General features: G+C 47.1%; 2 protein-coding genes across 5 annotated transcripts in view; one reads left to right on the forward strand and one right to left on the reverse strand.

The window, feature by feature from the left end:
• HADHB (hydroxyacyl-CoA dehydrogenase trifunctional multienzyme complex subunit beta) overlaps positions 1-27,819 on the forward strand; it is a 644,785-nt gene that overhangs the window by 396,937 nt on the left and 220,029 nt on the right. The gene's annotated exons all lie outside the window — the stretch shown is intronic.
• Positions 1-27,819, reverse strand: part of ASXL2 (ASXL transcriptional regulator 2) — a 123,271-nt gene that overhangs the window by 24,032 nt on the left and 71,420 nt on the right. For 3 of the 4 annotated variants that reach the window (XM_064508185.1, XM_064508186.1, XM_064508188.1), the window contains 4 exons: positions 12,858-12,973; positions 5,932-6,058; positions 2,448-2,588; positions 53-216 (listed from right to left, as the gene is read on the reverse strand). In XM_064508185.1, coding sequence (XP_064364255.1) covers positions 53-216; positions 2,448-2,588; positions 5,932-6,058; positions 12,858-12,973 — 548 coding nt within the window. The remainder of the gene's footprint in view (positions 1-52; positions 217-2,447; positions 2,589-5,931; positions 6,059-12,857; positions 12,974-27,819) is intronic. The other variant, XM_064508187.1, reaches the window with a different exon arrangement.

The raw sequence follows: 27,819 nt of genomic DNA on the forward strand, positions 1-27,819 counted from the left end.
GTACTGACGCCGAAGAGCATCGCGGCTCGCTCCGACGGCAGACGTGACGTACCTGCCTGTCCACCTCGGGGAGCAGCAGCAGCAGGCGCTGCTGGCACTCCGCGGGCAGCACGGAGAACGTGTGCTTGTTGATCAGCGCCCGCAGGTTGGTGTTCACGAGGATGGAGTCGGGGGTTTCCACATCGATTTCGGCACACTTTGTCCTCTTCAGCTGCCCTGCAAAGAACCGCAAAGACCTAAGTAGCATCCTACCTAAGAGGGGATTAAAGGCTCCTCGGCGGAGTTCACTGTGCCTCAGACATTCATAATGCCGCTTTAGTAACTCATTTCAAAACTCGACATACGTGGTTTACCTTTGCACATACGGTTAAGAAAAAAACATAGGTAGTCTTTTCTGGCAGAGGAAGTTTCAATACCTAACATAGTGCACCCCGTGTCCGTTCACCTAACTTTTCTAGGAATCCTGGCTATCCCGCCGGAGACTGGCAAGGAGTCTTTTTCAGGAGGGTTTTTAGAAATGTTTTCAGCCACATTAATTTTCTATTTTAAGCCTCTAGTTAAGGTCAGTGTGTTCCTCTGGATTTCTCCTCGTGCATTCCTACTTTGTTCCCAGCAAAAGCATTTCAGAAAAATTCAGCAGCCCCATGTGCTTGTCTAGAAACCACAACACTACAGGCAGCAGTAAAAATGAGCAACTGTTCTCTTCTCTCCTCCTCTGTGTTTGAAGACCACCACTTCCAGCATTAACTCTCTCGTTACAGCCAGCTACATGTATGTGCTGCAACTTCAGAAAAAAATAACGGAGAAGGCATTTGTGCTGTGTACACCTTTTCCTTTGGATTCCTCCATTGCCTATTTTGGCAAAAAGCCATGTATTAGGAAGCTTCAATTAAAATTGCACTGTTAGAAAAATGGCTAATATTAAGACAGACCCTGCTCCACCTGCCTGCAGGGATGATGGTGATTATTTTTAAGGTAACAGGAGTTGACAGAATAACTTCCCCAGAGGCTTATTCCATCAGGGAAAGATGCTGTCTTCGAAGCCACTGAGAAAATGGCTCTGCAGATTTACAGTCTACCTAAGCTGCAGAATTTTCTATCCACAGTGGGAGCTGAACCTAAGCTACCGAGCGGGTGTCTCCAGCTGGCTGCACGGTACCCACGCCGGGGAGAGCTGGCAGATGCCAGTGCCTGGAGTGGCACCTGGGCATTCCTCTGCCTCATGTTTCTTTCCAGTATTTTATTCACGTGATCTTTAGAGCCTGGAAAGTCCTAGCTCAATGGATTGCAATCCGTTCTTTATACTCAGGATAAGAATAGCAAAGGTAACCTTATCCCACATGGCTCTGTTAATGTGTCTGAGCCTTGAGATAGTGGTGAGAGAAGGGGAATTTGGTCCTGAGAAGGAGACAAAAAAGTTGACAAATCAGGCCAACTGTGATAGTGATGTGTGTAATGCAGACAGCAGAACCAGGACCAAGGCCATGTCCTCCTTCTAAGCTTGGTAAAAGTGACTAAATTTAATCAGTAGCTCTTCCTTAAACCACAGTTGGCTGTTGTCAAAGGAAGGGTCACTTACAAGCTGGAGGATGGGGGAATAGAGAAATCCCAGGGAATGCAGAACAGACGGTGAATGGAACCGGTCAACTGATGGGATTTGGGGCCAGCATGTCACGAGAGGCTACGGGCTGAGAAGATATTGTCTCCCCACTCCTGTGGCCTCCAGGGACAAGGCAAGGTGCCATTGAAATAACAGTATCACATTTCAGTCCACCAAATGCAAATGTCTAAAATATAGGCATTTACAACTGAGCTAGCTGCCTGGACGCCCCTAAGAGAGGAACAGGTACTTCTAGGGTGCAAGGGATCTGGCTCGGAAGTGGAATCATCATGGAGGACAAATGCAACGTGCCCTGAAATGTGCCTGGTTTTCGGTGATAAAGGGATTCTGGGGTGATCAGCATAAACGGAGACCTCAGCATAGCTCAACGAAGTCAACTCCATCATTGCTCTACGTAAAAGAAACCACAAAAGGTCAGGAGAGCTGAGAAAGATCTAACTTCAGTGCATGGGAGGAAGCCAAGTCGCAGTGGGGCTTGAAGCATAAAGAGCTGGGAAAGATTTCTTTTTGTGTTACCAAAGCACCTTAAGTACATTAAAAAGCCTGCTAAATAATGCAAGTCCTTTTTTACTTCTCAAACAGTAAGCTGCAAATTCATAAACAGAAATCCCTGATGACAAGAAATGAGCAAAGGCTCATTTGCATATGTAAGATGTGAATTATCCTTCCTAATTCATGCAGAATAATAGCAGTACCTGCCAGGATTTTCCAGAAAACACTTTAGTAATGGAATTAAATTACACATTTTACTCATTTTGCCTATTTGGGCTTTCATTCTGTCATCAGAGCAACTAAATCTCTGTAAGCAGAAAAATACATATCTTACTTGCATGGAGCCTGTCAGATCTCTGGAAGGGTTTCTTCCCCAAGCCTGGCAGGGAGTTACCGAGCTTAACAGAGGGAGAGGAGCTGGAGGTGGAGTTCTGGGGGCTGCTTGACTGTCCATCTGATTGCTTTCCTTCCCAAGCTGCACAGGAAATTGAAACGTTTAAACACAGGGAGGTACAAAGAAATATTACATGAGACATCTGTTTGGCCTGAAACAAAGATTCTTTAACACGCATACCCTAATCCCAGCAGCTCGGGGACAAGCAGTTCTGCGATACTCACTTGTAGCACTTATTTTCCAACAGGCTGTAAAAGCAGAAGAGCCCTTTGTAGCTATCAAACTATCACAACTTTCTAAATTTCACCTGTAAAAGGTGAAAAGTATCGCATACTTTCTAAATTTCACCTGTTCTTGATTTTGTTCTTTTAGACCAACCTCAGTAATTCCTCCTCCTCTTTCAAATACTGAGATATTTTCATGTCCTTCTCCAAAGTCACTGCTCAGCCAAACTAGACAGATCTCACCATCGTGATCTATCCTTACAAATCAGTGCCACCCATGTGCTCTTTTGTGTAGCTATAGTTTTTCTGCTGGTGGGAAGCGCTTTTTCCCTAGATTCCCCCTGCCTTCCTCTCTCCTCTCTTCTAAAGTGAAATAAGAGCATGAGCAGATCTTCTCTCTGCTCTCTTTAGGTTTGTGTGCAATAACAGGTATTCACTCGATCACGGAGAGGTGCTCAGATCCCATGCCTCAAAAGAGAAACTCAGCACTACATGACTGAGTCGCAAACTGGTCAGCCTGGAGAAGAGAGGCTGTGGGAGCACCTGATAGAAGCCCCCTGTACCTACGAGGAGGCCATCGACAAGAGAGCCAGGCTCACAGTGATGCATGGCAGGAAGACAAGAGAAAACAGACATAAGTTAAATGGGATATGAGGAAAACCTTTTTCTCCATGAGAAAAGTGGAGCAGGGGCCCAGAGTGACTAGACAACCTTCTTTGATGGTTTTCAACACCCCACTCAATAGAGACCTGAGTAACCTGATGTGAGCTCAAGCCAGCCCTGCTTTGAGCAGGAGGTTGGACTAGAGACCTCCTGAGGTCCCCTCCAACTCGAGCTATCCTGCGATACTGGAAACCTGCTTTCAGAGCAGTACCAGAAAGGCTGGGTAAGCTGAGAGGCAGAATGCGTGATACCTTCCAACCGTGATGTAGCAGCAAAACATAGGGAATTCAGAGAGGAAAACAGAGATGCTGGAATGAAAGAACTAATTCTGCATTAAAGGCTTTGTACACCTGGCACTGCATTTTCTAAACACAGTCAGTTTTCCACTGGATTAATTTTGGCTTCCTTCTTAGAGCACACCACCCCAGGTATACAGGACACAAGCACAGCTTAGGACTGATTTTCAAACAAGCAAGGTGAGATTAACCTTTTCCCCCTTACTCTTTTTGAACTACAAAGCTGCCTGGAAATAGCAGGCAACATTACCTACCGTTAAATGCCCCCATCACTTACTCTGCTATTAAATGATGCATGAAGCACAGCTGACAATATATGCCTGTTCCTTTCAATCGGATATATGGAGCATTGCCTCAGCCCTGCATTTGTCTGAACAGATGTTACAAGAAACGTTCCAGCAGTATATAACCAGCAAGCCAGAACAGATTAGTTTCAGTTTGGATTTTTTAGGGCTATTTAGAAAGGCAGAATAAATACATACACTAAAACACAGAAAAAAAATCTACTAAAGAAAGGCAACAGGAGACAAGGAAACATCTCCAATTATGTAAAAGGCTGTAGAGAGAAGATATCAAATAACCTGGTCTCTATGTCCACGGTGGATAGGACAGGAAATCTTGGAATTAAATCAGAGCAATAAAAAAATCCTAATTAGAGGCTGAGAAAAACATTTTAAGGATAAAGTAAGCAAAGCGGGGGGGGGTCAGGCTGGATAGGAGGTTTTGGTCTTTGCATCAGTTGGAGATCCCTGAGCACAGACTGAAGAAACATCTGCCAGGGATGCATATTAGATCCTGCCTTGAGGATGGGCTCTCAGCGGTACTCCTGGCCCTGGTTTCCGATGAGTCTATGAAATTTCTCACCTGAAATATTTCACAGTGAAATATAGCTTTCAGCTAAACAGTCACGGGGTAATTACCCAAATTACCAGACCACTCCCCTGGCCCTGATGCCAGCTGGCACGCGCCGCCCGTGTTTACATCCTTGGGCTTCCTCTCCCCCAAGCAGGGTGGCCACATTCACGCTGCCTGAAAGGAAGGGGTTTGGGCCGTGCTCACCCCGAACCGTGCCAGGGATCGCCCGGGAGGCTGCTAGCTCGCTCTGAGCCAAAACCGTGCCGGGGTTCGGCAGAAGGGAGGAGTGAGTGCCAGCTCCGACGCCTCCACTTCAGCACTGATTAACTCGGCGGCAGGGACGCGGCTCCCCGCTGCCCGTGCAGCCGCTGCTTCTTGCCCTGAGCACAGGCTCGCTGGCTGCCGGACTGGCTGCTTGGAAGGGGAAGGACTATTAGGTTGGGAATCAGGATAATAGCTGCTCCGATAATAATAATCACGTGGCACAGTTTCCGTTTGCAGCTAATGGTTCACTGCGTTACTGAGATTATCAGGCTTTATCAAAAAATCAGTTTAAGAAGACTGAAAATAGCTTAGGATTTGGGATTGGAGATGTAGTTTTGTTGTGATCTGACCATTTTCTCTCCCTTTTTAGGCAGCCTTCATGATCCGTCAGTCCCAGGCACTGTGTCTATGAGGGACAACAGCCTACAGAGATCTCTCAGTGCGAGCGTTCCTGCTGCCCGCCTCTGAACCTTTATATTTTCATCATCTTTCTGCGATGAATCAAGATTAGTAAAATAAATCAAGAGTGAAGGATGGAAAAAATGGGAGGAGGAGAATTCCCATGTCACAGATAAAGTGTCTGAGCTTGACACACCGCAAAGCAGTTTTACCCATTCAAATTAACATAATAGATGGGGGTAAGTGCAGGGACTACAGAAGTGCACACAACTTCAGTGGACAGGGACCGTGTACACGTTGCAGAGGATGGTGACGCAGGATGAGAACCAGCAGGGCTGTGAATCAGGGGAGGAGACCCTCGCTCTCTGGAAGAGATCTCAGACTCCAAAGAGCCGGTCCTCGCTTCCTCTAGCGCACAGCGCTGCTGCTCCTGCCTCTCCGTCCTCCAAACCGTATCTAATGAGCTGTGTATTTAAGCTTGAGGAGGGCTTGACCATGGTGCATGGACAACTACAAGGGGAAGATGGTTGCCACAGAGAGCAGCTCTTCAAGCAGACAACAGCCCAGGAAGATCTATTCTTAACCGAATGCATTCAAAATAAAGTCAAAGCCAGAAGCTAGAATGTTTCAGAAGCAAAAAGCATATGAAAAGAGCACTTTCCCCTAAAAACAAGCAAAGGCAACTTACAGAGAAGAAAACATAGGAGGGTCCCTGTGACATACCTGATTTTGCCGGTGCGGAGTCACTGGCTGCCTTCACAGCCTTCAGGAGGACGTGCTGGTTAGCCGACACGGGCATGCCTGCCCTGCATTGCTGCTGCTGCTGCTTCTGCTGCTGCTGCTTCAGGGCCTGGGGAAGAGGACGGGACAACGTCACCGAAGAGAAATCCCAAATAATCGTCGTAGTTACTAACACGCCGTACAAACAGCTTGTCTCGTAGCATCTGATAATTGGATTCTGATTACAACTAAGTCAAAAGTTTTAAACGGCTTGTGAAGCACCGTTTGTACGGGATACTGATACTGCCCTTTAAATACTGTATTACAAGTAGACATTTCCTACCTTCACATCTAAAGCAAAAAGTTAATGGTTGCAGAACATCCTAAGTTGTGTTGTTTCACGGAAAAATGATTTCTAGAGAATGCAAAGAGAAGGAATTCTAAATCTGGAGTTGGTTCAAGGAGCAATTATATAAATAACTTCAAAGTAAAAGTACCATAACTTAACTCATTTCAGTCTCCTGGAGGAGCAAGTAGCAACTCACTAAAAACATTCAACGGAGACAATACCCATTAGGGAAGACTTCTTTAATTAGGAAAGTAATAAAGACTAAAATATTAAAGGGAAGAAATTAAAATGCTTTGTTTCAGAAAAGAGCCTTTAAGGCAACTATAATACAGCCTAAAAGGCACAAATGACTAATTAGACAAGGAACCAGGAAGGCAATTTGGCAAAACTGCAGCATTTACCTTACCCAAACCGAAGCATCGGATTTCAAAAAATGAATCCCAAACCCAAATAAACTTAACAGCAGAATAAATTTTTGCAGATCAAATATACAGGAGAATTTGAAATAGGAAGCAACTCTGAAAATACTATGCTGTATATATACAAATTCGTGGGGTTGTTGACTAGAGGTCATCACCCTATCTTAAAAAAACAAACAAAAACAAAAAGAAAAGAATACAATTAGGACTACGGAGAGACAACGAAAATATTTAAGAGTCTGCAGAATCTGCCACATGAAGAGAACAGAAAAAGACAGACTATCTGTTTGGAAAAGACACAAAAGAGAGAGACTGACAACAACATGATAGGAATAATAAGCTGATATATTAGATTCCTATTTATTAAATAGTTCCTATTTAGCCACTAGAACCACAGGGCAAAAAAAACCCATTCGAGGTGAAATGCAGCAAAATTATTTTAGATCCACTGGGTCAAGAGAGAGCAAGACATTTCACATTTACGTGAAGAACACAAAAATCCATAAAATAACATAGCTTGAGAAAGCTTTTACAAACTCCTGGGCTGAAGATGAACCACAAGCAAGAGCAAATGCCAAGAAAACAGCAGACTATAAAGACCACTATGCATTCCAGTATGTGCAATGGTGTGTGAATTCAAACTTATATCACTCAAATCACTTCAAGTATTTAAAGTTTTCTATACTCAGTTCCTCTCTTATTCTGCATGCTGTTTGTTTAATTGCTGCATTTTTGTCAGCTTAGGTAAAACAGTTTTGCTTTTGTTCGTTGCGTCACCTCACAGTTCTCGGTCACGCAGTGTCTGAGGTGCCCACGCCAACGGTGGCTGAGACGTGTGGGAAGAGAGGGAAGTGATTACTCATCTAGACATCTCTTTCTAAATTCCATTTCAACCTTACATTGTTTTTTCTGATATACATATATTCTTAACTAAATCTTCATTTTGAGCCCTGTCATAATCGCAGAATAATTCAGGTGAGAAAGGACCTCAGGAGGTCTCCAGTCCAACCTCCTGCTCAAAGCAGGGTTGGCTTGAGGTCATGTCAGGTTGCTCAGGGCCCTACGCAGCTAGGTCTTGCAAACCTCCAGGGATGGAGATGGCACAGCCTCCCTGGGCCCCTGCTCCACTGCTGGACTGTTCTCATGGGCAAAAGCTTTTCCTTATATATCCCACCTGAACTTCTCTTGCTTCAACTTATGCCAAGGTACTACTGGCCTTCTTTGGTGCCAGGGCACACTGCTAGTTCTTGTTTAACTCATGTCTATCGGGACCCTAGGTCCTTTTTGGTAGAGCTGCTCCCCAGCCCGTACTGTTGGAAGGGGTTAATCAGACCATGGCACAGACGTTGCATTTGTCCTTACTAAATTTCATTAAGTTCCTTTCAGCCGGATCCTCCAGCTTGTCTAGGTCCCTCTGAACAGCAGCCCTGCCCTCGAGTGTATTAACCGCATCCCCCAGCTTGGTGTGGTCTGTAAACTTGATAAGGTTTCTCCCATCTCCTACAGGACACAGAGATATTTAACGGGAGAAGTGCCAGGATAGACATGTGATGAATTCCACTTCTGACCAGCGTCCAAGTCAAGTATGAACATACCTCACTACCCTCTGAGCCTGAGCAGCCAGGCAGCTTTTTAATCAATCTAGCAGTCTAAATCCCAACTTGGACATATGGGCAGTGTGGGAGACCATGTCAGAGGCTTTGATAAGGTCAAGGTATATAATATCCACTGTTCTCCCCTTATCCACAGATACAGTCATTCCATCACAGAAGGCAATCAGGGCGGTCAAGCATGATTTACCCTTCCCAAATCCATGCTAGCTATTCCCAGCCATTTTCCTCTCCTTCATGTGTCCAGAAATGGCTTCCAACAGGACTTGGCCAACATTTTTTCAGGGACCAAACTTCCATCAGTGTCGCCTTCATTGGCTTCTCCTCTGATCCTGACCCAGTAGCTCTCAGCCAACCTGGCCCCCCGTCCGTATAACTCCGTACATTCAAACTGCTTCTGCACAAGCAGGGCACCCCATTGCCCTTTCTTCCCTGCCTCTTTCCTGAAGAGCCTTCCCCACAACACTGCAGCCATACAAGCCATCCCACCACGTCTCAGTTATTCCAGTGATGCCATCATTCTGCATCCACACGTGGAGCCCTGGCTCCTCCTGTTTTTTTCCCCAGGCTGTTTGCATTTGGGTACAGGCATCTGAGGAGGATCCCCCTTTTCAGCCTCATTCTTGAAGACCTTCTCACTCCATCACTGTGCCCCAGGCACTCATCACCCTGAGCTCTGTTCCCCCAATTCTCTGCAAGCTATTATCACCATCCGTTGACAAACCTAGTTTAAAGCCCTCCTCATCAGGTCGCCAAGGCTCCTGGCAAACGTGCTCTTTCCTCGCTTTGTCAAGGAGATCTCATCTCTCAAAGAGGGAGTGATAAGCGTGAAAGCCAAAGTGCTGCCTGCCACACTTGCCTTGCAGCCAGTTGTTAACTCACAGGATGTGTCAGTCCTGCTGAAGCCTTACTCCTTCATCCACAGCATTGAAGAAAGCACTGCTCAGGCTCCCACGTCCTTCGGTTTTGCCCCTATAGCTCTGCAGTCACTCTTCATTTGTCCCAGGTCTTCTTTGGCCATGTCAGTACTGCCCATGAGGATAAACAACACGGAGGAACAGACCAAGGGGCAGAAGAGCCTCGGCGCGCTCTCTGCAACATCCTCGACCTGGGCTCCTGGCAAACATCACACTTCATGTGGCAGCATGTCTGGTCCGCAGGGAGATGCCTCTGCTCCCTGCAGAAGGGAATCTCCAGCCACTAGCACCAAGAGGAGCTGGTGGGTGCCAATGCTCCGCTCAGGCTCAGCTGGGTCTGAAGCTTTGCCCAACGGAGCTTGCTCCCCCTCCTTGGCCATTAGGGCATCGCACGACCCTGTAGGTTCAGATCTGCGGGAAGGGAAGGTGTATCTAGGACTGCAGCTGCAACGTGAATCAGCATGGAGAGAACAGCTTGCCCCAGTTTTAGACCATTTCCTGGAGGACTATTTCTTTTTGTTTCCCTTTAAGTTGTCCTTTCTTCTTTTTGTCCTACATCCTACCACCTCATACATGCTACCACCTACCTCAGCAGAGGGCAGATGTTTCTGAGAAACGGGTGCACTTGCACAAAGGACAGCTCTGAAGTAAACATCCCTCTGAAGGGAGGAAACCATCACTTTTCTATAGAGTTGAAAAAGAACCATTGCTCCTCCTCCGGTCATTCAAAACAGCATCGTTCAGCATCCCAGGCAGTGCTTGAGAAAGACTTTAATCCTAACACTTTGATGATGAAGGGAAGCTCAATAGAAGACAATAACAGAGGAAAGTGAAACAGCAACAGTGTGAGACTGATAGTGACTCTTTTCAGAACAGAGGGTGAATTTCTAACCTCCAAATATCACGATATCTGAATTCTGGTGACAGTGGGATGGTGGCTCAAGCTACATAAGGATGACATGAGGTCAGTAGATTGGAGATGACAGGAAACAACAGAGCTAATAGCTGCATTTCCCAGCAAAGGGTGAGAAATTGCCTGTTTCCTGAAACTGATAATCCAGATCCAGAGCACCAGTGTGTTCCCTCTGGATCACCGCACCATCACGGTAACCAGGGATGTTTTCCCTCATGATTTTTCATCCTTCCAGCAGGATGCAGAAACGCAGTGGCTTGTCTCCGCCAACTTAGCTTCAGATATTGCAAACCTCTTTACTTAGGACTTTTCCAAAAGATAGTAAGGAAAATTTAGTTTGTAGAGCATGCAGCCACCTGCTTACTTACCGTACTGTGTAGTGGCAGCACTCTACTGGATGCCACCTTATTTGGCTGTAGTTTACAGTTTTAGCTCTGGTCTGTTTATGGACTGAATCCTGTTCCTTATTTCTTAAAGGATCTGGTACTTAACGCCAGCATAGCTGCAGCGCAGTGCTCCAGGGTTAAAAGTCCTCGCTTAGAAATCGGCCCTCTCTTCCCTCAAATAGTGTGATAATCACCACCTTCAAGTGGGAGCACTGAATCCGGCCAGCTGCCTTTTCCAGTGTGTAACAGGAAATAATCTAGGCCCCAGTCAATTAAAAATACAAAAGCTTTTTTAAGACCCTGAGCCTTTAAGTGGAAAAAAAGAATTACGTTTTTCCTACTGCTATAACTCATCACACTGCTGCTCTTTCCTGCCATGTATATTTGCTCATTCTATCTACTTTTTATGACTTTTCATGCTCAGAGTTGCAACGGGGTTTAGGAAGAGGTGAAAGATGTAAAATTTGGTCAAAAGGGAAAAATTCCAGTGGAATAGTTAAACAATGGATTTGGCATGCAATGTTCTTAATTTGTTCCGAAGCTAGAGAAAACCATTAGGCAGGTAAGTTGGAGTGCTGTTTTTTCCTGATGTGCCTGAGGATAAGTTATTCACTACGCTACAATCTGATGCTCTACCCTGGGACAGAAGCATTGACTTCAGGGGAGAAGAGCTGCTGTGGCAGAAGATAACAACCCTCAAAAACTGTTTTTTTGCTTCAGAAGCAACTACAGAATGGCTCAGGATAAATAGTTATGCTACGGACATGCAGGCCTCCCTGTGGGTTTTCCAGGTTTCTGATTTTTTCCCCCAAAAATCAGAATTCTGGACAGTGAAGCGGCAGCAGAGGGAATCCAGAGACGAAAAGCGGAGAATGATTAGGCAGGTAGGACCAGGCTGGGGAGGGAGGAGAAAAGTAGACAGAGTGCAGGTTTGCAAAGAGGGGCCTAGAGCGTGCAGAAGAGAACAGAGGAGATGAGGGGGAGCTGAGAACAGAGGGGAAAGATGACCATTTTTGACAAACCCTGAGTCTGTTTGATGACTTTCTTCAAAGAGAAAGACCTTTGTGGATGTTGGAGAGAAACAACTGCCAGCAAGGCTTGAAGAGGGATGAGGAAGGGAGGGCAAAGAGTATAATTAACATCCCTCTCAATTAGTGACAAGCGATACTCTGAGGATTGAAATGAAAGTGGAAGCTTGACTCTGAACTTTAGAGGAAAATCTGCCTAAAGTGACAACACAGTCTCACTTCTCTATTTCAGCTACTGGCAACGAGCAGCACCACCGTAAGGCTGATGCTTCTGTCAAGAAACAGCCAAGGGGGAAAAGACAGATGAGAGGCGATTCCCTAAAGCCGGTGTCTCTCTCTTGCTGGAAACGAGCTCTCTCAGCTGCCTTATCCTCTGACCTATCCTGCCTTATCCAGCTGACTTATCTCAGTAATACTCTCCTCATCCATGTGCGCTCATTAGATCCTTCTCTCTCCCTGCAGATCCTTCTCCCAACACCACAGATGCCTCCGTTAGCTGAACGCCATCGTGTAATCCCTGGGCGAGCGTCTCCTCTGCAACTCTATTCATAACTCTTATAGATTTGTGCTTTACCGAGGAGTAAATCTAACCCTGATAAAGCATTTCCTCAGTGGGGACCACAGAAAACTAAACCGTGCAGTTGGGGAAACACCTGCAAATAAGACACTCCGGGGACTAATTCATCTTGCATTTTTCACTTACAGAAACAAACCCTCTGAAGCATATACACTTACCCGTTCCAGACCGCACGCACCTAATAAACGCTATATGCAAAACGGTCATTCCCCGGGCACGGAGAATGATCAGTCCTCCACCTTCTCTTATAATGCAGATGTCCAATGCAAATTCACCGAGCTCTCCTTCCCCTTCTTCCCTCCCTGTAGACACACACATGGGACCCACAGAATCCCCTGAAAGTGCAGCTCTGCCCCTAACGTGGAGAGGAAGTCAGTGGATCTAGTTCTTTTCCCCAAAAGAGCTGCCATTTTCTAAAACAGACCATGGAAAGCTAAGGGCAGCCATTGAAAGGCTGGGTGAAATAACATATTACATCCATTCCCTAAAATAACAATAATAAAAGTATCCAGATACTTTTTAGGGAAAAAGCAAGGGACTGACTAGCACAATATTTTGAATCTCCCTTGACTGAGAGGGACATTTGAAGCAAAACCCTGTTTACCATGAGACAGACGGGAAGGCCTGACTTATTCCCCCGCAGAGCGCAGTTTCACTTAGCAAGGTGATTTATCAGAGAAATAAAACGACTGCAAGGACCCCTAGAGCAGGTCCAGACCGTCCCACTTACCTGTTTGAGCGCCTTCTTGCTGTGCTTCTGGGATGGGGAGATGACTTTGCCTGTTTGGATGGAGGGCGACGGGCAGCCTGACTGCGGGGAGGATGCCTGCGACAGTCTCGATGACACTAGAGGGGAAGAAAAAAACATAGATGATATATAATCCAGTCTTTATATGTTTGCTTGCAGTGCATTAGCCAGTCCTCACCATTTCAGATCATCTCACGAGGCTCAGGAAAATTGCACCTCTAGCAAGTGTTACTTTTAGCATAAAGAACCATTTCTACATCTTTCCCACCAACAGGGCACGTTTCCTCTGCAAGGCAATAGGAATTCCTGTGACCGACTCCACAGCTTTCATCTCTCACCCAGCTCTTTCTTTTATGAGCTTAGTCTCACAGCAGCTGCTCTCAAACAACACTGCGGCTTGACCAAAAGCTTCAGCTTCATGCAGGTTTAGGTATTTCAAATCTAAATGGAAACACAGGCGTGGACAACTGTTGCCTTCACCTGGTTACGCTGGAATGACCCGTGATCAGACACCTAACTGACAGCAGTGTCTGCTCAGATTAAATCTGCATCCCACGCAAGGGGGGGAAGATAAATGACATGCAAAGAAAATGGAACATGACCATCACCCGCTCCTTTTTAAAAGGAAATATTGGGAACACACACAATATACTAGTAAATAAGCCTATATGCTCAGTGAATGAGCCTAGATGCTTAACAGAAATGTCATCCTAGCCATATGGAGCCCTAAAGCAGGGCTTCTAGCTACGGCTAATTCAGACTTTCAAATGGTCTCATTGCAACCAGCAAGCCAGGGCCGGGAATTAAACCACAGCTGCTCATGTGGTCTGAGGACCCCAGTTTGGCCCAGGAGACTCCAGACCCTCCTGGCCACACTCTGGCAGCAGCAGGTTGATGTACATGCGGCCACCAGCCAGGTGAATCAGTCTGCATTCGTTATCAGCCACACCTGATCACAGTTTTGCCTCTACTGTCTTGGCAAACTTGTAGATATATAAAAAGCCGGGTAAGCAGCAGACTAGGGCTGGCCAAGGCTGTTTAGCTGCTGAGCCTGGAACGGGGCAACCAGCACCGCCTGGACGGCGGCGAGGGCAGAGCTAAGGAGGCAAAGGCAGCGTGAGCCAAGTTCTTGTGTTGGCACCCAGGGCTGAACCGATGAGGGACACTAACTAGAGCCAACATGGAATAAAATCATAAAACATTTGCTAAATACTCAGAGATCCCGATATAAAACATATTTGATCTATTGTAAGCAGTGGAAAATGCCAGATGACTAAAATCAGCAGGCTTCAGGCTTTCACACGGCTCTAAATGGACCGATAAAAACAGGCATCAACACGAAAAAACTTGACCTTAAGTATCTTCATGTGAAGAGAAGAATCTTAAAAGCAAAACTACATTAATGCGCATGACCTGCATTGCATGATGGCCATGGCAAAAGAGGCACTATGTCAACAGGGCCAAGACCATCAGTGAGATATGGCTGCACCGCGCTGAACTCTAGAGGTAGATCTACAAGACTGATTGGGTAGAGATGCTTTGGACGATAAGACTGTAGGATCAAGTTAAAAAAAACTAAGTGCAAAAGAAGGTTAGATTCCAGATGGGAGGGGGGGACCCCTCGCATTAAGGACAATAAATGGCTTCACATGTAAACTATGTAATTTATTGCTTCCTGCATAGCTCCATTAGTTGGAGCTCCATTGGTTGGCTAAACCAGCATCCTTCTGTAACAGCAAGGAGTTAAGTGATAACGTGGACAGGGCTATTCGTTAGCGATAGCTGCAGCGCGATTCTGTTCAGCATCCACGGGGAAGGGAAGCTCCCCAAAATAATGCAGCGACAGGGAGCACCAGAAAGCGACACTGCAGCAAAAACACACTGAACTAGTACCAAGTTATAGAAAGTAAGATTCTCATATGTGGCAGAGACACTTAAGTGAGAAAAAACCATCGAGATTCTTAGAAGGCATCCACGATTGAGATGAGGTAATATTGAACTCTGAAATGTCATGAAAAACAGCTCACAGGCAAGGAGATAGTAAGAAACCAGTCATTTAAAAGTCACTGATAAGCATTACCATATCCAGATGATCTGTATGTGTGATAAAGATGATACAGCTGCACAGCAAGCAGCATTACACTGAAAAATTAAAGAAAGCTTTATAACAAAGAGCCGGAAATCAAAGGTTATACCTGTATTTTAAAATAACAGTAAGAATGTCTCAGAGATTTACTGGCTTTGCAGACTTGCATTTGTCTCTCAATTTGGTCCAAATCATGGTTCTAGAAGAAAAATAAGATGCTGGAAAGACCACAGTGCGAGAGCACCTGGAGAAGAGCATCACGTCTCACCGAGGCACGGGAATCCTTTCAATGCATCAGCAAAGAGCGCTGGAAAAAAGGAAAGCTTGGCGACACGAGTTCGTTTCAACTTCCAGAGATTTTCAACATGCCTTAAAAAGAAGCCTTAAAAAGGCTTCTAAAATTATTTCCTTATTGGGTAAAAGACAAAGAATTATCATTAGTCTAATGCTGAATGGGACAGAAAGCAAAGAGCAGAGAAGAACAGTGATCAGGCAAGAAGTTACAAAAATTCTTCAAGGTTACATACTAAATGGGAAGCTTTTCAGTGCTTAGCAATAAACTGGAAGGCAGGAATAGCAAAATAATAAACACTTAGGCTGGTTAAGATCAGAGAGAATCAAGTGAAACTTCAGAGAAATACAACCCAGAGAGCAGAGGACCAAAAATACAATGTCAAATGTCCAAAAGAAAAAAGTAAGCAAATTTTTGGAGAAAAAAAAGAAATACAAGCCACACACAGAAGCTGTAGAAATCTAAATTAACTGTGTCAGCTCAGGGAAGAGCTCCATTGCGGCTGGAGGGTATATGAGAACGGACAAAAGGTGATGCAGTGCATAAGGATGGAAAAGTGTCTAAAATTCTTACGATGTCTTGCACTACCTGTGGCACTTGCACCCTGCAGTGCTCACCACAGCATCCAGAAACTTATTACAGAACCTGATGGGACTCAGGAAAGTAAAGAAAAAGGTTAATTGCATGGAAAAATTAGGGAGATTGAGAGATCTGGGATTATTCTAAGAAGGAACATGATCAAAATGTGCAAAATCCAGTCTCACAGCTTGATGCCTGCATGCTTCGGTTGTGCGGGTACCCGGGGTCATCCAGAGCACCCCGGTCCTGGCACAGCCCCTACCTGGGCGAGCGTGGCACCCCGTCCCGGCAACGCTACGTCTCGCTTGCAGTAATCGAACGCGCAGAAAACACGAGCTCAGCTGCACATCTAGCACGGGCACAGGAGCAGGTTGACTGTTGCTGGTTCTGAGACGTTTGAACAGCGGGAACATAAACCACATCCTCTCCGAAGCCTGTCGAGGCAGAAACTACCAGTTCTGCGTGAAGCAGAAGCATCAAGCCAAGGACAGGCGACTTTCCTCCTTCCTGGTTTCCCAGCCGCTGCGAGCCGCATCCTGGATCGAAGCAAAGGATCCGAGCAAAGCATCGCTGCGGCTGCTCCGGGCGCCCAAAAGTGCTGGAGGACAAACTTAAAAAAGCTAAAGCAAGCCTCGGCCTCGCTGGGAGGACATAGCAGTGGGCATAGGAAGAAACTATGTGATTTTAAAATACTGCATGAGTAGCTTGGTGCTGCTTGCACATAAATAAGGGTTTCCTTGAGCAGCTACAGCTCGGGGAGACAGTGGGACTGCACCGGACAGAACAGAATTTCGGCAAATCTCGTGAAACAGGGAGCAATCTCCTAATCCCTCAGAGAGGCACAGCAGATGGATGGATATCTTGATAATAAGCAGTTAAGGATAGAAACATCACTAAAGAGCAGTGCCAAAAGCCCCCACTCAGGTGCTTGAGAGTGTTGGGAAAGCACCGAACGCACGCACACATAGGCAAGACTATCTAGCCCCAAAACTAGCAATGCAAACCCAGCCTGAGGCTGTTACCACAGCTGGTTCATTCACAAGGTTTTATCGCTTCCTGCTGTTGGTTTGGCTGGGAAAAGAGTTTTCTGCTGGGGAAATTTTAGCAGTTCTCTCTCAGATTACAGGAGATGAGACAGAGTGGAACATGTGTCAGCAAAACCTCACCAGACCTGGGTTGGTACCCGACGCACAGACCGACCCAGCATCTTCCCGCATCCCCTTGCAAGAACGGATGCTGGCAGAGGATCTCTGCAGTCAACCACAACTGACAGCGACTCGCCAGCACTTCAGTTTTCTTACTTGAAGTGCAATGGACCCAAAAGTATTTCTTGTAATAAACGGAATTACAACAAAACTTCAGTTACATTAAAGGTCGATTAAATGAGAAATTTCAGTCTGGTAAGATCTGATGGCGTTTTACAAGGCAGCTGGTTCCTTTAAGATTTTCAAACTCTAAACCACTAGTCAATCAATATTCTTATGAACTTTTATAAAGAAACGGTGCTAACAGCAGCCGAGAGATAGATAGACTTATTTAACAGTCATTTATGGAAGAAGAAGATGGGCAATTAATTCTTTTAGAAAACCTGGGGTAATTTACTGCAAATATTAAGCGCAGGATGCAGTCTAAGCATCTTTCCTAATACACATAGCAAGACCGATGCAGTTGCATCGAGATGCTGCCTCATGCCTTCGCTTGGTCAAGTCTGAGGACTTCTGCTTGAGCCTCCTGGATAACGAGCACACGGATGAACCACAGCCCCAAACTGGCAACTAAAGCATCATCCGGCTGCACATCCAGTTTAATAGCATATGACACCACTTGTTTTTGCAAAGCTGCCAAAGGCACCGGTGGGAGGAGGCCGAGAGCTCCTCTCCGACCAGCCCGGTGCTCCAATCACCACCAGGACAAGAAGGGTCACAACCGAACCGGGTCCCGTGGCTGCTAACCGCCTACGCTGGTACCTAAAGAGAAGCACCAAGACTCAAAGTCTCCTCTGATGCTGGCTACCAGCACAGTCCTGTGCAATATATGACACTGAAAATAAGAGCAAAATAAAGACGCTTGTATCATTTCCCCCCCTTTTTTTTAGTTCCTTTTTCTTAGAAGTCTTGTAACAGCTTATTTACTTTTTGGGGTGTGAGCACAGCAGGACATTGGTCTGTTTGAAATCCCACTGGCTTCCAGGATACACATGCTGACTTTCCTAAAAAGATATTTAATAATCATATTCCAGCTCATGTTTGTCTTTCATAAATAATATCGGATATCAATGACGAGAAAACGCATGGATGCCACTGATCCTGCTTTGGGGCAGCAAGACCGAGCGCATGACTGTAATGTTCCTTTAAACCCAGCATTTCTGTTAGGCAGAACTACAAAAATATTAGCTCATTCAGCCAGTAATTCACTGTCTGATTTACAGCATATCCTCCCTTGTCACCCGTGTGGAGCAGCTGGCAGGAGGACGGGACCATCGAGAGAAAGGTTCAGCCCAACCAAGAGCACCACGGGTCCAGCCAGCGCCGGGAAGCACCTGGAGGCGGTCGGAGCCGGGGGAGCGGGGAAGCAGGGAGACGGCGCGGATGACGACGGAAGCTCGTCTTTTTGGCAGGCGCTCAGGCAATTCCTAAATCGAGATGAAGATTAAGATTTTTCTCTGCAACTCATGCTGCAGAAATGCCCGGCTGGTTCTCGCAGACTTGCTTCGGAAGAGCTGCAGCGGGAGCTGCCGGAGAAAGCAGGCAGGCAAACCGCCCTACGTGCACGCAAGAGTTTTATTTCAGCGGCTCCGAAAGAAGATGAGTCTCAGGTCGCTCAGCATAAGGCGAATGCTCAAGTTCACTTCACCAAATCCTGGCACACGGAGAGCTTGACTGGGATAAAACAAACTGTTTAACAGCACGAAACAAAACAACTACTAAAAAAAGAGCGCTCAGAAGAAAGCCAATATACATCTGTAATCGCTGGAGAATTTGGGAAGCAAAATATTTTGAAATCAGAAGAAATAAACAACATGAAGGCTGCTAAACCTTGTGAGACTGACTGATACGGACAAGAGCAATCTTGTGTGAGAGCAATGAAAGCAAACCCAACCTGGGCAACCTCTGCTAGTGCAAAGCCAGCACGTGCACCCCATCCTTCGGCACCACGGCAGGTCCAGGGATGCACGCAAGGGCACAGCGTCCGTGCAGCCCCCCGGCTGTCTGGGGCTGAGCTTTTCCTGGATCTCTCCTCATTTATCTTTTAAAGACTGGAGATAATCATAGCCCGAAATGCACTACGCAGCAGGCGAACCAGCAGCTCTCCTCTTCCAGTAACGGGGATCAAGCTGCTCTGGAGCAACGAACAGGCCTGACATCGTTGCTCTCTGCCTTTCCAAGGACCAAAGTGCAGCGCGAGATGCTACGCTGTCGGGAGCGCTCGGCAGAGCCCGCGGCGCAGCGCCGTACTCACCTCCGCCCGCTCGCGGCGGCCCCGCAGCAGCAGCTCCGCTGGCGTTTTCTCCGGGCTTGGGGCATGCGATGCAAAAAGAGATTAAAACTGTAGCTCCAGAGGTCCCGTTCAAGGGTTTGCACGCATTTCCATGGGGCTTTCTGCCTCGAAATCCACGCTTTCGGAAAGCAAAGGCTGGACTTTGCTCATTGGGAAGGAGAGTACAGTCAAGCTGAACTAAAAATACAATACTCCCCCCTTCAACTATGTGCAGTCATAAGCTTAAAATAACCCAATTTTAAACAGCTAATGGGATCCAGATGTATTGCTTGAAGAACTCCTAGTGAAAGTCATTAAAATACATTTTGAGGAGCGCGGAAATGTCTCCTGGTGATCTAGTGCCTTTCTGACTTCCCGGGTATACAGCTCAGCAGAAGGAGAACGTAAGCTCAGCCTTGAATTCCCAGCAAAACAAGATCAAACTTACAAGTGAGACCAACAGGTCTAAGAGTGCTCCTCCCACAACCGCTCCTCACCGAATGAGGGAAGAAATAAGCCCCCAAATACCGCCCAACTGCAGCTTCCCAAACTCCTGCTCCTGCACTGGCCCTGGGTAAAGCTGAAACTTAACTAGGATTGTACGTTCCTATCACCGGATTAGGCTTTTACAAACATAAAATAGGCCAACTGTTTGCTCCACACTGAGAGACTGGCCCAAAAGCTGCCCATTTGTCCCCAGGCGCCGGCCGGCTCGCCCGAGCTCTCCATCCTCCATCCTAAAGCACGGCTTTAGGAAAAAGGAAGGACCGTAAGGATGACCGATAAATCCAAGCTATCCATGACACGCGTTGGGGTAGCCCAGGGGTTTGATGGAAGCAGTCGGTCCCTCCATTGATAAATGTTCAACGCTTGCTGGTCTGAAAGTCCTTCGACAACCGCTCTTGCCAGCTGCCACTCTCTCATCTCACCCCGGCAGAGAAGACGGTATTTTGTCAGCGCTGTTGTCCTGTCCTGCTCCGTTCCATCTTGCATCCTGAACATGCGACAACTCAAATCAGAAAGGGGTACATCGCTGCAAAGATTTGGGCATTTGCTTCTTACTTTACATAAAATACCAGTTTTCATGTCACTAACACTTCCCTCTTCCCTAAAAATCACCTTTAGGGCTCAAAGAATGTAACTCATCAGCGAAAGAGAGCTGAAACACTTGGTAAGACCAAAACCTGCCAACACAGGCTGTGGGTAACAGCACTGATGAAGAGAAACACTCGGAGGAGTTGCATTTACAGCTAAACCTCTGACCAAAGGTGCCATTAGCGCAAAGGCGGATTAGAGAGAGACTTCTCCACCGAGACGGTGATTGATGCTGCCAACTAGCAACGGCCTTAAAACAGAGCGTGAGGAGGCTGCGCTGTCCCACAAGAAAAACAAACTTGTGATATGGACTGTATCTAGAAAAATATAAAAGAGAGGAGATAAACATAAAATTTAGCTTGATTCAGCACTCCGCGGTACAAACAGGTACAGAGAACGTCCCGCTGCGCTGACGTGATGAAACCGGCTATCAGAGCTGTGCAAGACCCAGCTCAGCTCCCGCACCGTGCTGCGAGAGGCAGAGCAGCTCGCCCCGACAGCAGCACACCTCCGAGGCACGCTTTCGTGAGACAAGCCTTTATTTTTGGCTTCCCGATTAGCTGTAAACACAGAGGGCTAGAGCGCGCGATGCGCCGTGGCAGCCTCGTAACGCGATGCCTGACCTTTATCACACCAGGCACCAACTGCGAGCTCCAGGCAAGGGCCGAAGAGACTCGTTGTTTTGCAAAGCAAACTTCTGGACGCGCTCCCAGCGTGAAATGTCCTTTTCTCGGTGTCAAAGGAGCTTTGGCTTTTAGTATGAAGGCCCAGTAATTATTTTGCTATTAAGATTCAGCCCTGAAGCCACCATCCTGCGGATGGTTTCACTTGCAATTTCAGTACTATCACATTCTCACTATATATCAAATAGGGATATTTACACATAAACCCCTGAAGCTCATGCACTCTAGGAGAAAGTGATGGACAACAGGAAGATCATCTTCTGAGCGCGTTGGCATGAGAATAATCTTGAAAAAGGGCAAGATTTTATGCTCTCATGCCACAAAGATTTCCAGTATTAACATGCAGCTATTGGAGAGGACAGTCTTGATGTGGCTGGTACCAAATGGACGGCGTTTTCTTTTCTGGCATCCTTTCGTTGCTCCATTTGAAGGTGGCATCTGCTCCAAGGCTCCTTGGACATGACTCTTCCCATCCTTTAAGGTATTCTCCTTCCCTGTACCTGAGCTGATAAACATCAACTAGAAGGCAGGTGTGATTTCAACAGGTTATTCCTGGACTTTTGAGTCCTTTAGGAAGAAAATTTGTACCATATGGAAAAGGCACCTCCTTGAATAACAGATGCACTGCACGTTGGGCAGGATATGGTCTCTGCCACGCCAGTACCTGTTGCAGCTCCGGGGAGGCATGCATGGGGAGAAGCTGCAGAGGAGCTCTTTTTCCTCCCATTTTTCAGATAATCAATTAAAAAAGGAACACGAAGGGGACTTCTTTAGCCCATGTGTGAAGAAGGAGAGCTTAATTACGCAACGGCACACCCACTCAGGGGCTCTGGCTGTTGCAGACCGTCGGAGGAAGCGAAGGCAGGTCACGGCCACCTCACCCTCTGCGCTGCAGCACAGGGCGTTTGGCAGCTCTGCAGATGCGGTTGCTCAGAAAACCTGGTATCTCGTGTGCGCAGGAGACGCGTTTCAGTAAAGCTTCTTCCGATACATACTCAAAAGCAAATATGTGGATACAAGAACAGAGCATCAGGCCGGAATCAGCAACGAGGTGCTGTGGAAAGAGCAGCCCAGGAGGTCTCCTGAGAAGCAGAAAGATGCACAGATGCAGCTCGTTCTTCCTCTCTGTCCTGAAAAGCTCACCTTGCAACATCCTTCAACAGTTTGGCTGAACAGCAGCAACGCCAAATTCCCATCAAGCCAGCAGAGCTTACACCCGTTTGCTCATATTAAACTGTATCAGTGCATTGGCATGTAATAGTCTGAACACCGGATTGCTAGGAATATAGGGCTTTCCACAAGTGCAATAGAAATACCAGCAACAGCACCACCAAAAAAAAAAAAAAAGGCAGCGACAGACCTATGATTTCATGCCCGTTTGCAAGCAGGACTCGCCCCCGAACAGCTCGCAGAACCCAGAGTTTCACCTCGCAGTTTCAGGTCTGAGACGCTCACAGAGCTCAAGGGAATTTCTGTTGACTGACGTGAATGCTATCGCTCTATCGGTAATAACATTTTTTTTTCTTAAGCGAGCAACCCAATTGCTATATAGGTCATTCAGCATGAGAGTATTCCTACCGAGGAAGTAACACACCTGCAACTAAAATAAACCACCAGCACACGCACTGCTGGTGCAAAGCAAGCCCCTCCAGCGAGCACGTTGCCTTGAAGAAACCCCCACGGTTATAGCGAAGACTCTTCTTCTGCTTCTATTCTTAGAGAATCGCTCGGTACAATATTGTCTATTTGGACTATTACTTCTGACTGCCCACTGCGGATACGTGGGTTCACGACTGGCACGATACATCTAGAGTGGAGCAGGTTTGTTAAGCAGCAGCAGAAAGGCCGTGAGCAAGTGAACTCCTCTAATGGTTAGCTGTCACCAAAATGAGGTCTTACGCCGCCCGCGTCGACATGAGCAGCCCCATCCCTTCCCCTGGACCGTCCTGGCATGCATCAAACCCCTCTACGAGCCCCCTCAAATTGCTCATCAGGCACAAGCCTCTCCGGTCTTTTTTCCCTCCGCTAATTCGTGTTTTGCAGGACTACTGAGATGCGCTGGCTGCGTGCAGGGTCCGGGGACGGCCAAAGCCTGCGCGGGGCACGAGGCGAGAGCAGAAAGCCCCCCGAGCAGTCAACCCCGCTCTTGGAGGCCGATGGAAAGGGGACCGCAGGCCTGCAAACGCCGTACGTACGCGAACGTGAGCGGGACTGCACGGCGCGGCGCCGTGGAAGGGGGCATCAGTGCAGGCTTCCAGGTTGCTGAGTCAAACACGGCCCGTCGGAGGTGGCCAAACATGAAACATAGGAAGTTCATGTAGGCGTCTGAAGAGGGGAAGATGTGGTCGCGTTTCTGTGAACTGTCCTCTAGGTTCCTGCCTCGCACGTCTCTAGTACGGCTGCATCAGAAGAGACGGGCAGCAGCGCTGCTCTCTCCCTGCGGTCTGAACAGCTTCATCGCAGACTGATGACAACTAATTTTCCTGCGCCTGCAAGGTGTCTTCCTCGCCAACCGCCTTAGGACAGTCTGTCACCCAGATAGGCCTGACTCAAAACAAGCATCCACGGGCAGTGCTAGTGCCTGGGAGAGGATGATTTGATCACCATGTGTTTCACAAGCACGCAAGAGTGGGAAGCACTTAAGCCTGGACTGTAACAGTGGTGACACTAATGCAGCTGCTGTTGAGATGGCACCATTACAAGTGGTTTTCTGGAGAAGAACAATAAATTACCCATTACATAGAAACACTCTAATTTTCATCCCATTAAGTAACATTTTACTGCGTTGGTGAATTTAAGTTAAATATAGGTGAGGCAGGAGCACAGTTGATTCAGGCAATTTTAGGAATTCTCCACATGTTCCCCCCCAGCACTCAAGTTAACTGTCTACTGCTAAAGAAAAGGAAGTAAATGAGCTCTTCTGACCTTGCAAGTCAGGGAACTGAGAAATAAAGAATGACTGCTTTGTTAGGAAATGATATAAATTCTACCCCAAACTCAACTTTCATGCAGCGAAACCGCAGAAGGGTAACACAAACAACGTGATCACCGGGGTCTTAACACCGGCTTAGGCTGTGGGAGAGCTGCATAGCCGAAATACAGGCCTCTGGCTTGGACTCCTAAATTAGGGGTCAAAACATATTCAGTGTGGATGAACTTAAACTGCTTCCCTGTATTTCCTTATCTGTTTTTACCTACTGTCATTTGTCTTAAGTGACTTGACTATATGGTCCCCAAGGCGGGGAATCCTGTGCACGGCATCCAGCACAGCGCAGTTCTCATCCATTAGCGGGTGCTAAAACACATCTAATTAAGTGTTTTCTACCGGAGAGGAGGAAATTTAGCTAAGATTAAATTTAGTTTTTTCTGCTGTTGAGAGGCCATTTCTAGAGACTACTGTCAATAAAATTAAAATGACGCTGTTATGGCTTTTCCTCATACAGTTGGTTGTGATTAACTCTCCCTGATTGACTCCAGATGTGAACTGTTACTCAGGAAGAAAAATGTCCACACATGGAGCTAATCGGGAACAGCACTTCCAGCTCGCACCCTCATTTAATTTTCATTAATTTGCATGTGTGCAGTAAAAAGAACCTAGAATTATTAAATCTTGTCAGTCACGACCCGAGCGCACATCAGGCCTATCGGCAAATTTAGCACACGCTGCAGCACAGCCCTCGAAACAGCGGATCTAATAAAAGCGGTCAACATGGGCCAGCCACGAAAGCGAGTCCCTCGGTCTGCCGACGGGTGCCACGGCTATCTGTTGAAAGCAAAGAAATAGCCAAGCTTAGACGACCCACAGTTCTGGTGGAAAACGAACAAGCGCTTAAAAACTTGCCTCTCCATCAGCACCAAGGTTGCCCGTTTCTGCAAAGCAGCTCAACGGAGTCTCTAGGCATAGCGAGTTGAGATGCATTTTCACGGAGGACGCCTGGCCGCCCCTCCGTTCAATGGCACGTATACACAGAGCATGCACAGTATGGGCTCAGAGCTGCTAAATCTGCTTTAAATAGTAGCTGGACAGGAAATTCAGCCAAATTCAGTGTACTTAAAACAGTTGTCATACTGCGGTCACGTCCTGCTAGAGACACATAATGTGGACAGAACTGCCACCGCGTCCGGAGCTCGACGTGCTGGTGGCAGCAGCCTTGGCAGCTGTAGAGCCTCACGGCATCACCAAACACCCTCATCTGCCAAAATCCAGGCTGGCCCACGGCAAACATGGCAAAACTCTCGAAGGGCGACAGGTTCCACCCAAACACAACATGTTTGCTCCTTCGACAGGACTCGCACAGGCACAAGCGAGGCCCTTGCACGAGACTGATACTGTCCATGCAAGGCCGACCTGAGCAAAACAAGGCTCTGCGTGTTCCTCTAACCAACACCACACACTTTTGCCCGGTCTCTCTCCGGCGTTTCTGAGTTACACAGATACACGCGGCCTTCGCGTGTTTACTATGATCTCCCGGTTTCTGCACTAGCGAGGAGGAAGTCGAGCGTGCAGACGTCACGGGCCGCCTGCTTGGCTCCACGCCATCGGACCCAGCTGCTGCTTCTCGCCTGTCCTAGCGCTTCCCCGTGAGGAGCCTTGGGCAGAGTCAAGCGTTGCACATGCGTACGATGAAAACGCATCTGATGGCAAAGAACAGCATGAGGTTTTCAAGATATTCAAGTATCATAGTCATACATGGTATGGAAAGACCGGCAAACAAGTTGGCTCATGATACTGAGTTGTTCAAGGAAAAACACAAGGGCAGACTGCAGGAGACAACCACCACGGAGAAACGTTCTTGCGGTATAAATGCTCCTATAAAAGCCTCAGGTCAACAGTGGTTACAAGCAAGTGGAATGACAGGAATTACCAGGAAATAAATACAGAACAGAAGAAAAAAGCCACACACGCACCTACTTCTTGCATGTCGTGTGCTATTTTGGCCCCATGTCTCACAGAACGAGAGAAACTAGAGAAGCACAAGGACGAGATGGCTTTTACATGAGCAATGATAAAATACGAGGATTATTCAGCCTAGAAGAGATGACTGACAAGGGATATGATGATGGTCTGTAAAATCATGGATCGCATGAACGAAGTGAACAACTACTCAAATCCAAGAGCTGGGGAGCATGCAATGAACTTAGAAGATGCTAGGATAAAGGAAAGAAAACCAGCAAAAGGAGGTATTTCTTTGCACAGCATGTTAAGCTGAGGATATCCTTACCAGAGGACACTGCAAATGCTAAAATTATACCCCAGTCAAAAAAAGCATAGGACCACTCCATGGGTGGGTATTAAGGAATAAGACAGTCTCTCTTGCTCTCCAAGTCTCTGAGCCGCTGATCGCTAGACGATGGGAAAATCCATACTTGTTCCGTTCCTGTACTCCTGTATTTTCTCTCTGGGTAACTTGTCGATCAATGCGAGAGACAGGAGACTGGGCTATCTTTTCTCTGACTCATCCTTGGTGTTTTTAAGCCCTCTGAATTTCAAGAGACTGAGGTGGATTTTTCACTTCTAAGAGGACCAATGACCTTGAGTGGTCAAGGACTGCTAGTCCTGAGGATGACTTCTGCCTTCAGAAGAAACTATCCTAGTAAGGTTTCTTCTGTATGCGGATATAGCGAACACACAACCTCAATATCACAGTAACTCCAAAGAGCTACACATGGTTTAAAAAAAAAAAGTGCTGATTCAATACAGAACAACAAGTTTTAGTTTTAAGGCATAAGGGAAAAATGGATGGATGGATGGAGAGGTTAGGGAGGATCCCATCACGCTGGTGAAACAAGAACATCAGGCTTTGCTCAGCAACAGCTTCACATACAGAGAGCTCAAACTTATCTCCTGACCCTGTATTTAGCTTTGATGAAGACAGCAGATCCCTAGCAGGCAGCTCCAAGCACTTCACCCCCAAAGCACTACGGGCCAAAGGGCCACGTGCCTTTCAGACCATCAGTCTCCAGAAAGCAAGAGTTCCTGCCATGCATTTTCAGAGAGTGGTCCTCAAGTTGGCGATGGGTCTAGCTTCCCTGCTGCTTTTCAAGCAGTAAGTTTCTGCTCAGTCCTTCCTTGCAGAGACCGCTATTAGGCTGGGCAGCGAAAGTATTTTTAACTGTAATGCAATATAGTTGGAAAAGTGGAATTAAAGTCAGTGCTGCTGTTAACCAACGTCCATGCAACAGAGTTTCAGCCTCTAGGTAAGAGAAACAGCACCAGAATGGAGCGGGAAAGCAAAATGAAAGGCCAAGACGGAGCTGCTTTTACTGCTTTTCTGATCACCCTAAGCGGCTGCAGCTGTATGCAACAGGTTTCGGTTCCTCCTTGGTCCCAAACGCCGGCTCTTTGGCTAGGATCCCCCCAGGTCACCCAGCCCGGGCTGCGGGTGGTAACCCCGAGGCTCCGGGGGCAGCAACGAGGGCCGGGATGGCTGCCCACCGCGCCGCTCCCTGCTAGCGCCGTGCCCACCGGCGAGGTCCCACGGAGTGGCTCCGAGCCGCTGCTGTCTTCTGCAGGCAGCTCCTCCGGGATCTGCGGCCACGAGCATCTTCCCGCAGCAAGAACGATCTCCGACAAAACTCTTTTTTTCCCCCCCTCGAAAAATGTTTGCCATGTTAACTTGTTAACCACTCTTCAGCGTTCTGCAGAACGAATTATGGGCTTATAAATCACATTTCCCTGTATTTCAGTGGAAGCTTCTCAGGGCCGTGCAGCACCTTGGAGACACCGAGCGC

The sequence above is a fragment of the Dromaius novaehollandiae genome, chromosome 3 (genome assembly GCF_036370855.1).
Source record: "Dromaius novaehollandiae isolate bDroNov1 chromosome 3, bDroNov1.hap1, whole genome shotgun sequence".
In the NCBI taxonomy this organism is placed as follows: domain Eukaryota; kingdom Metazoa; phylum Chordata; class Aves; order Casuariiformes; family Dromaiidae; genus Dromaius; species Dromaius novaehollandiae.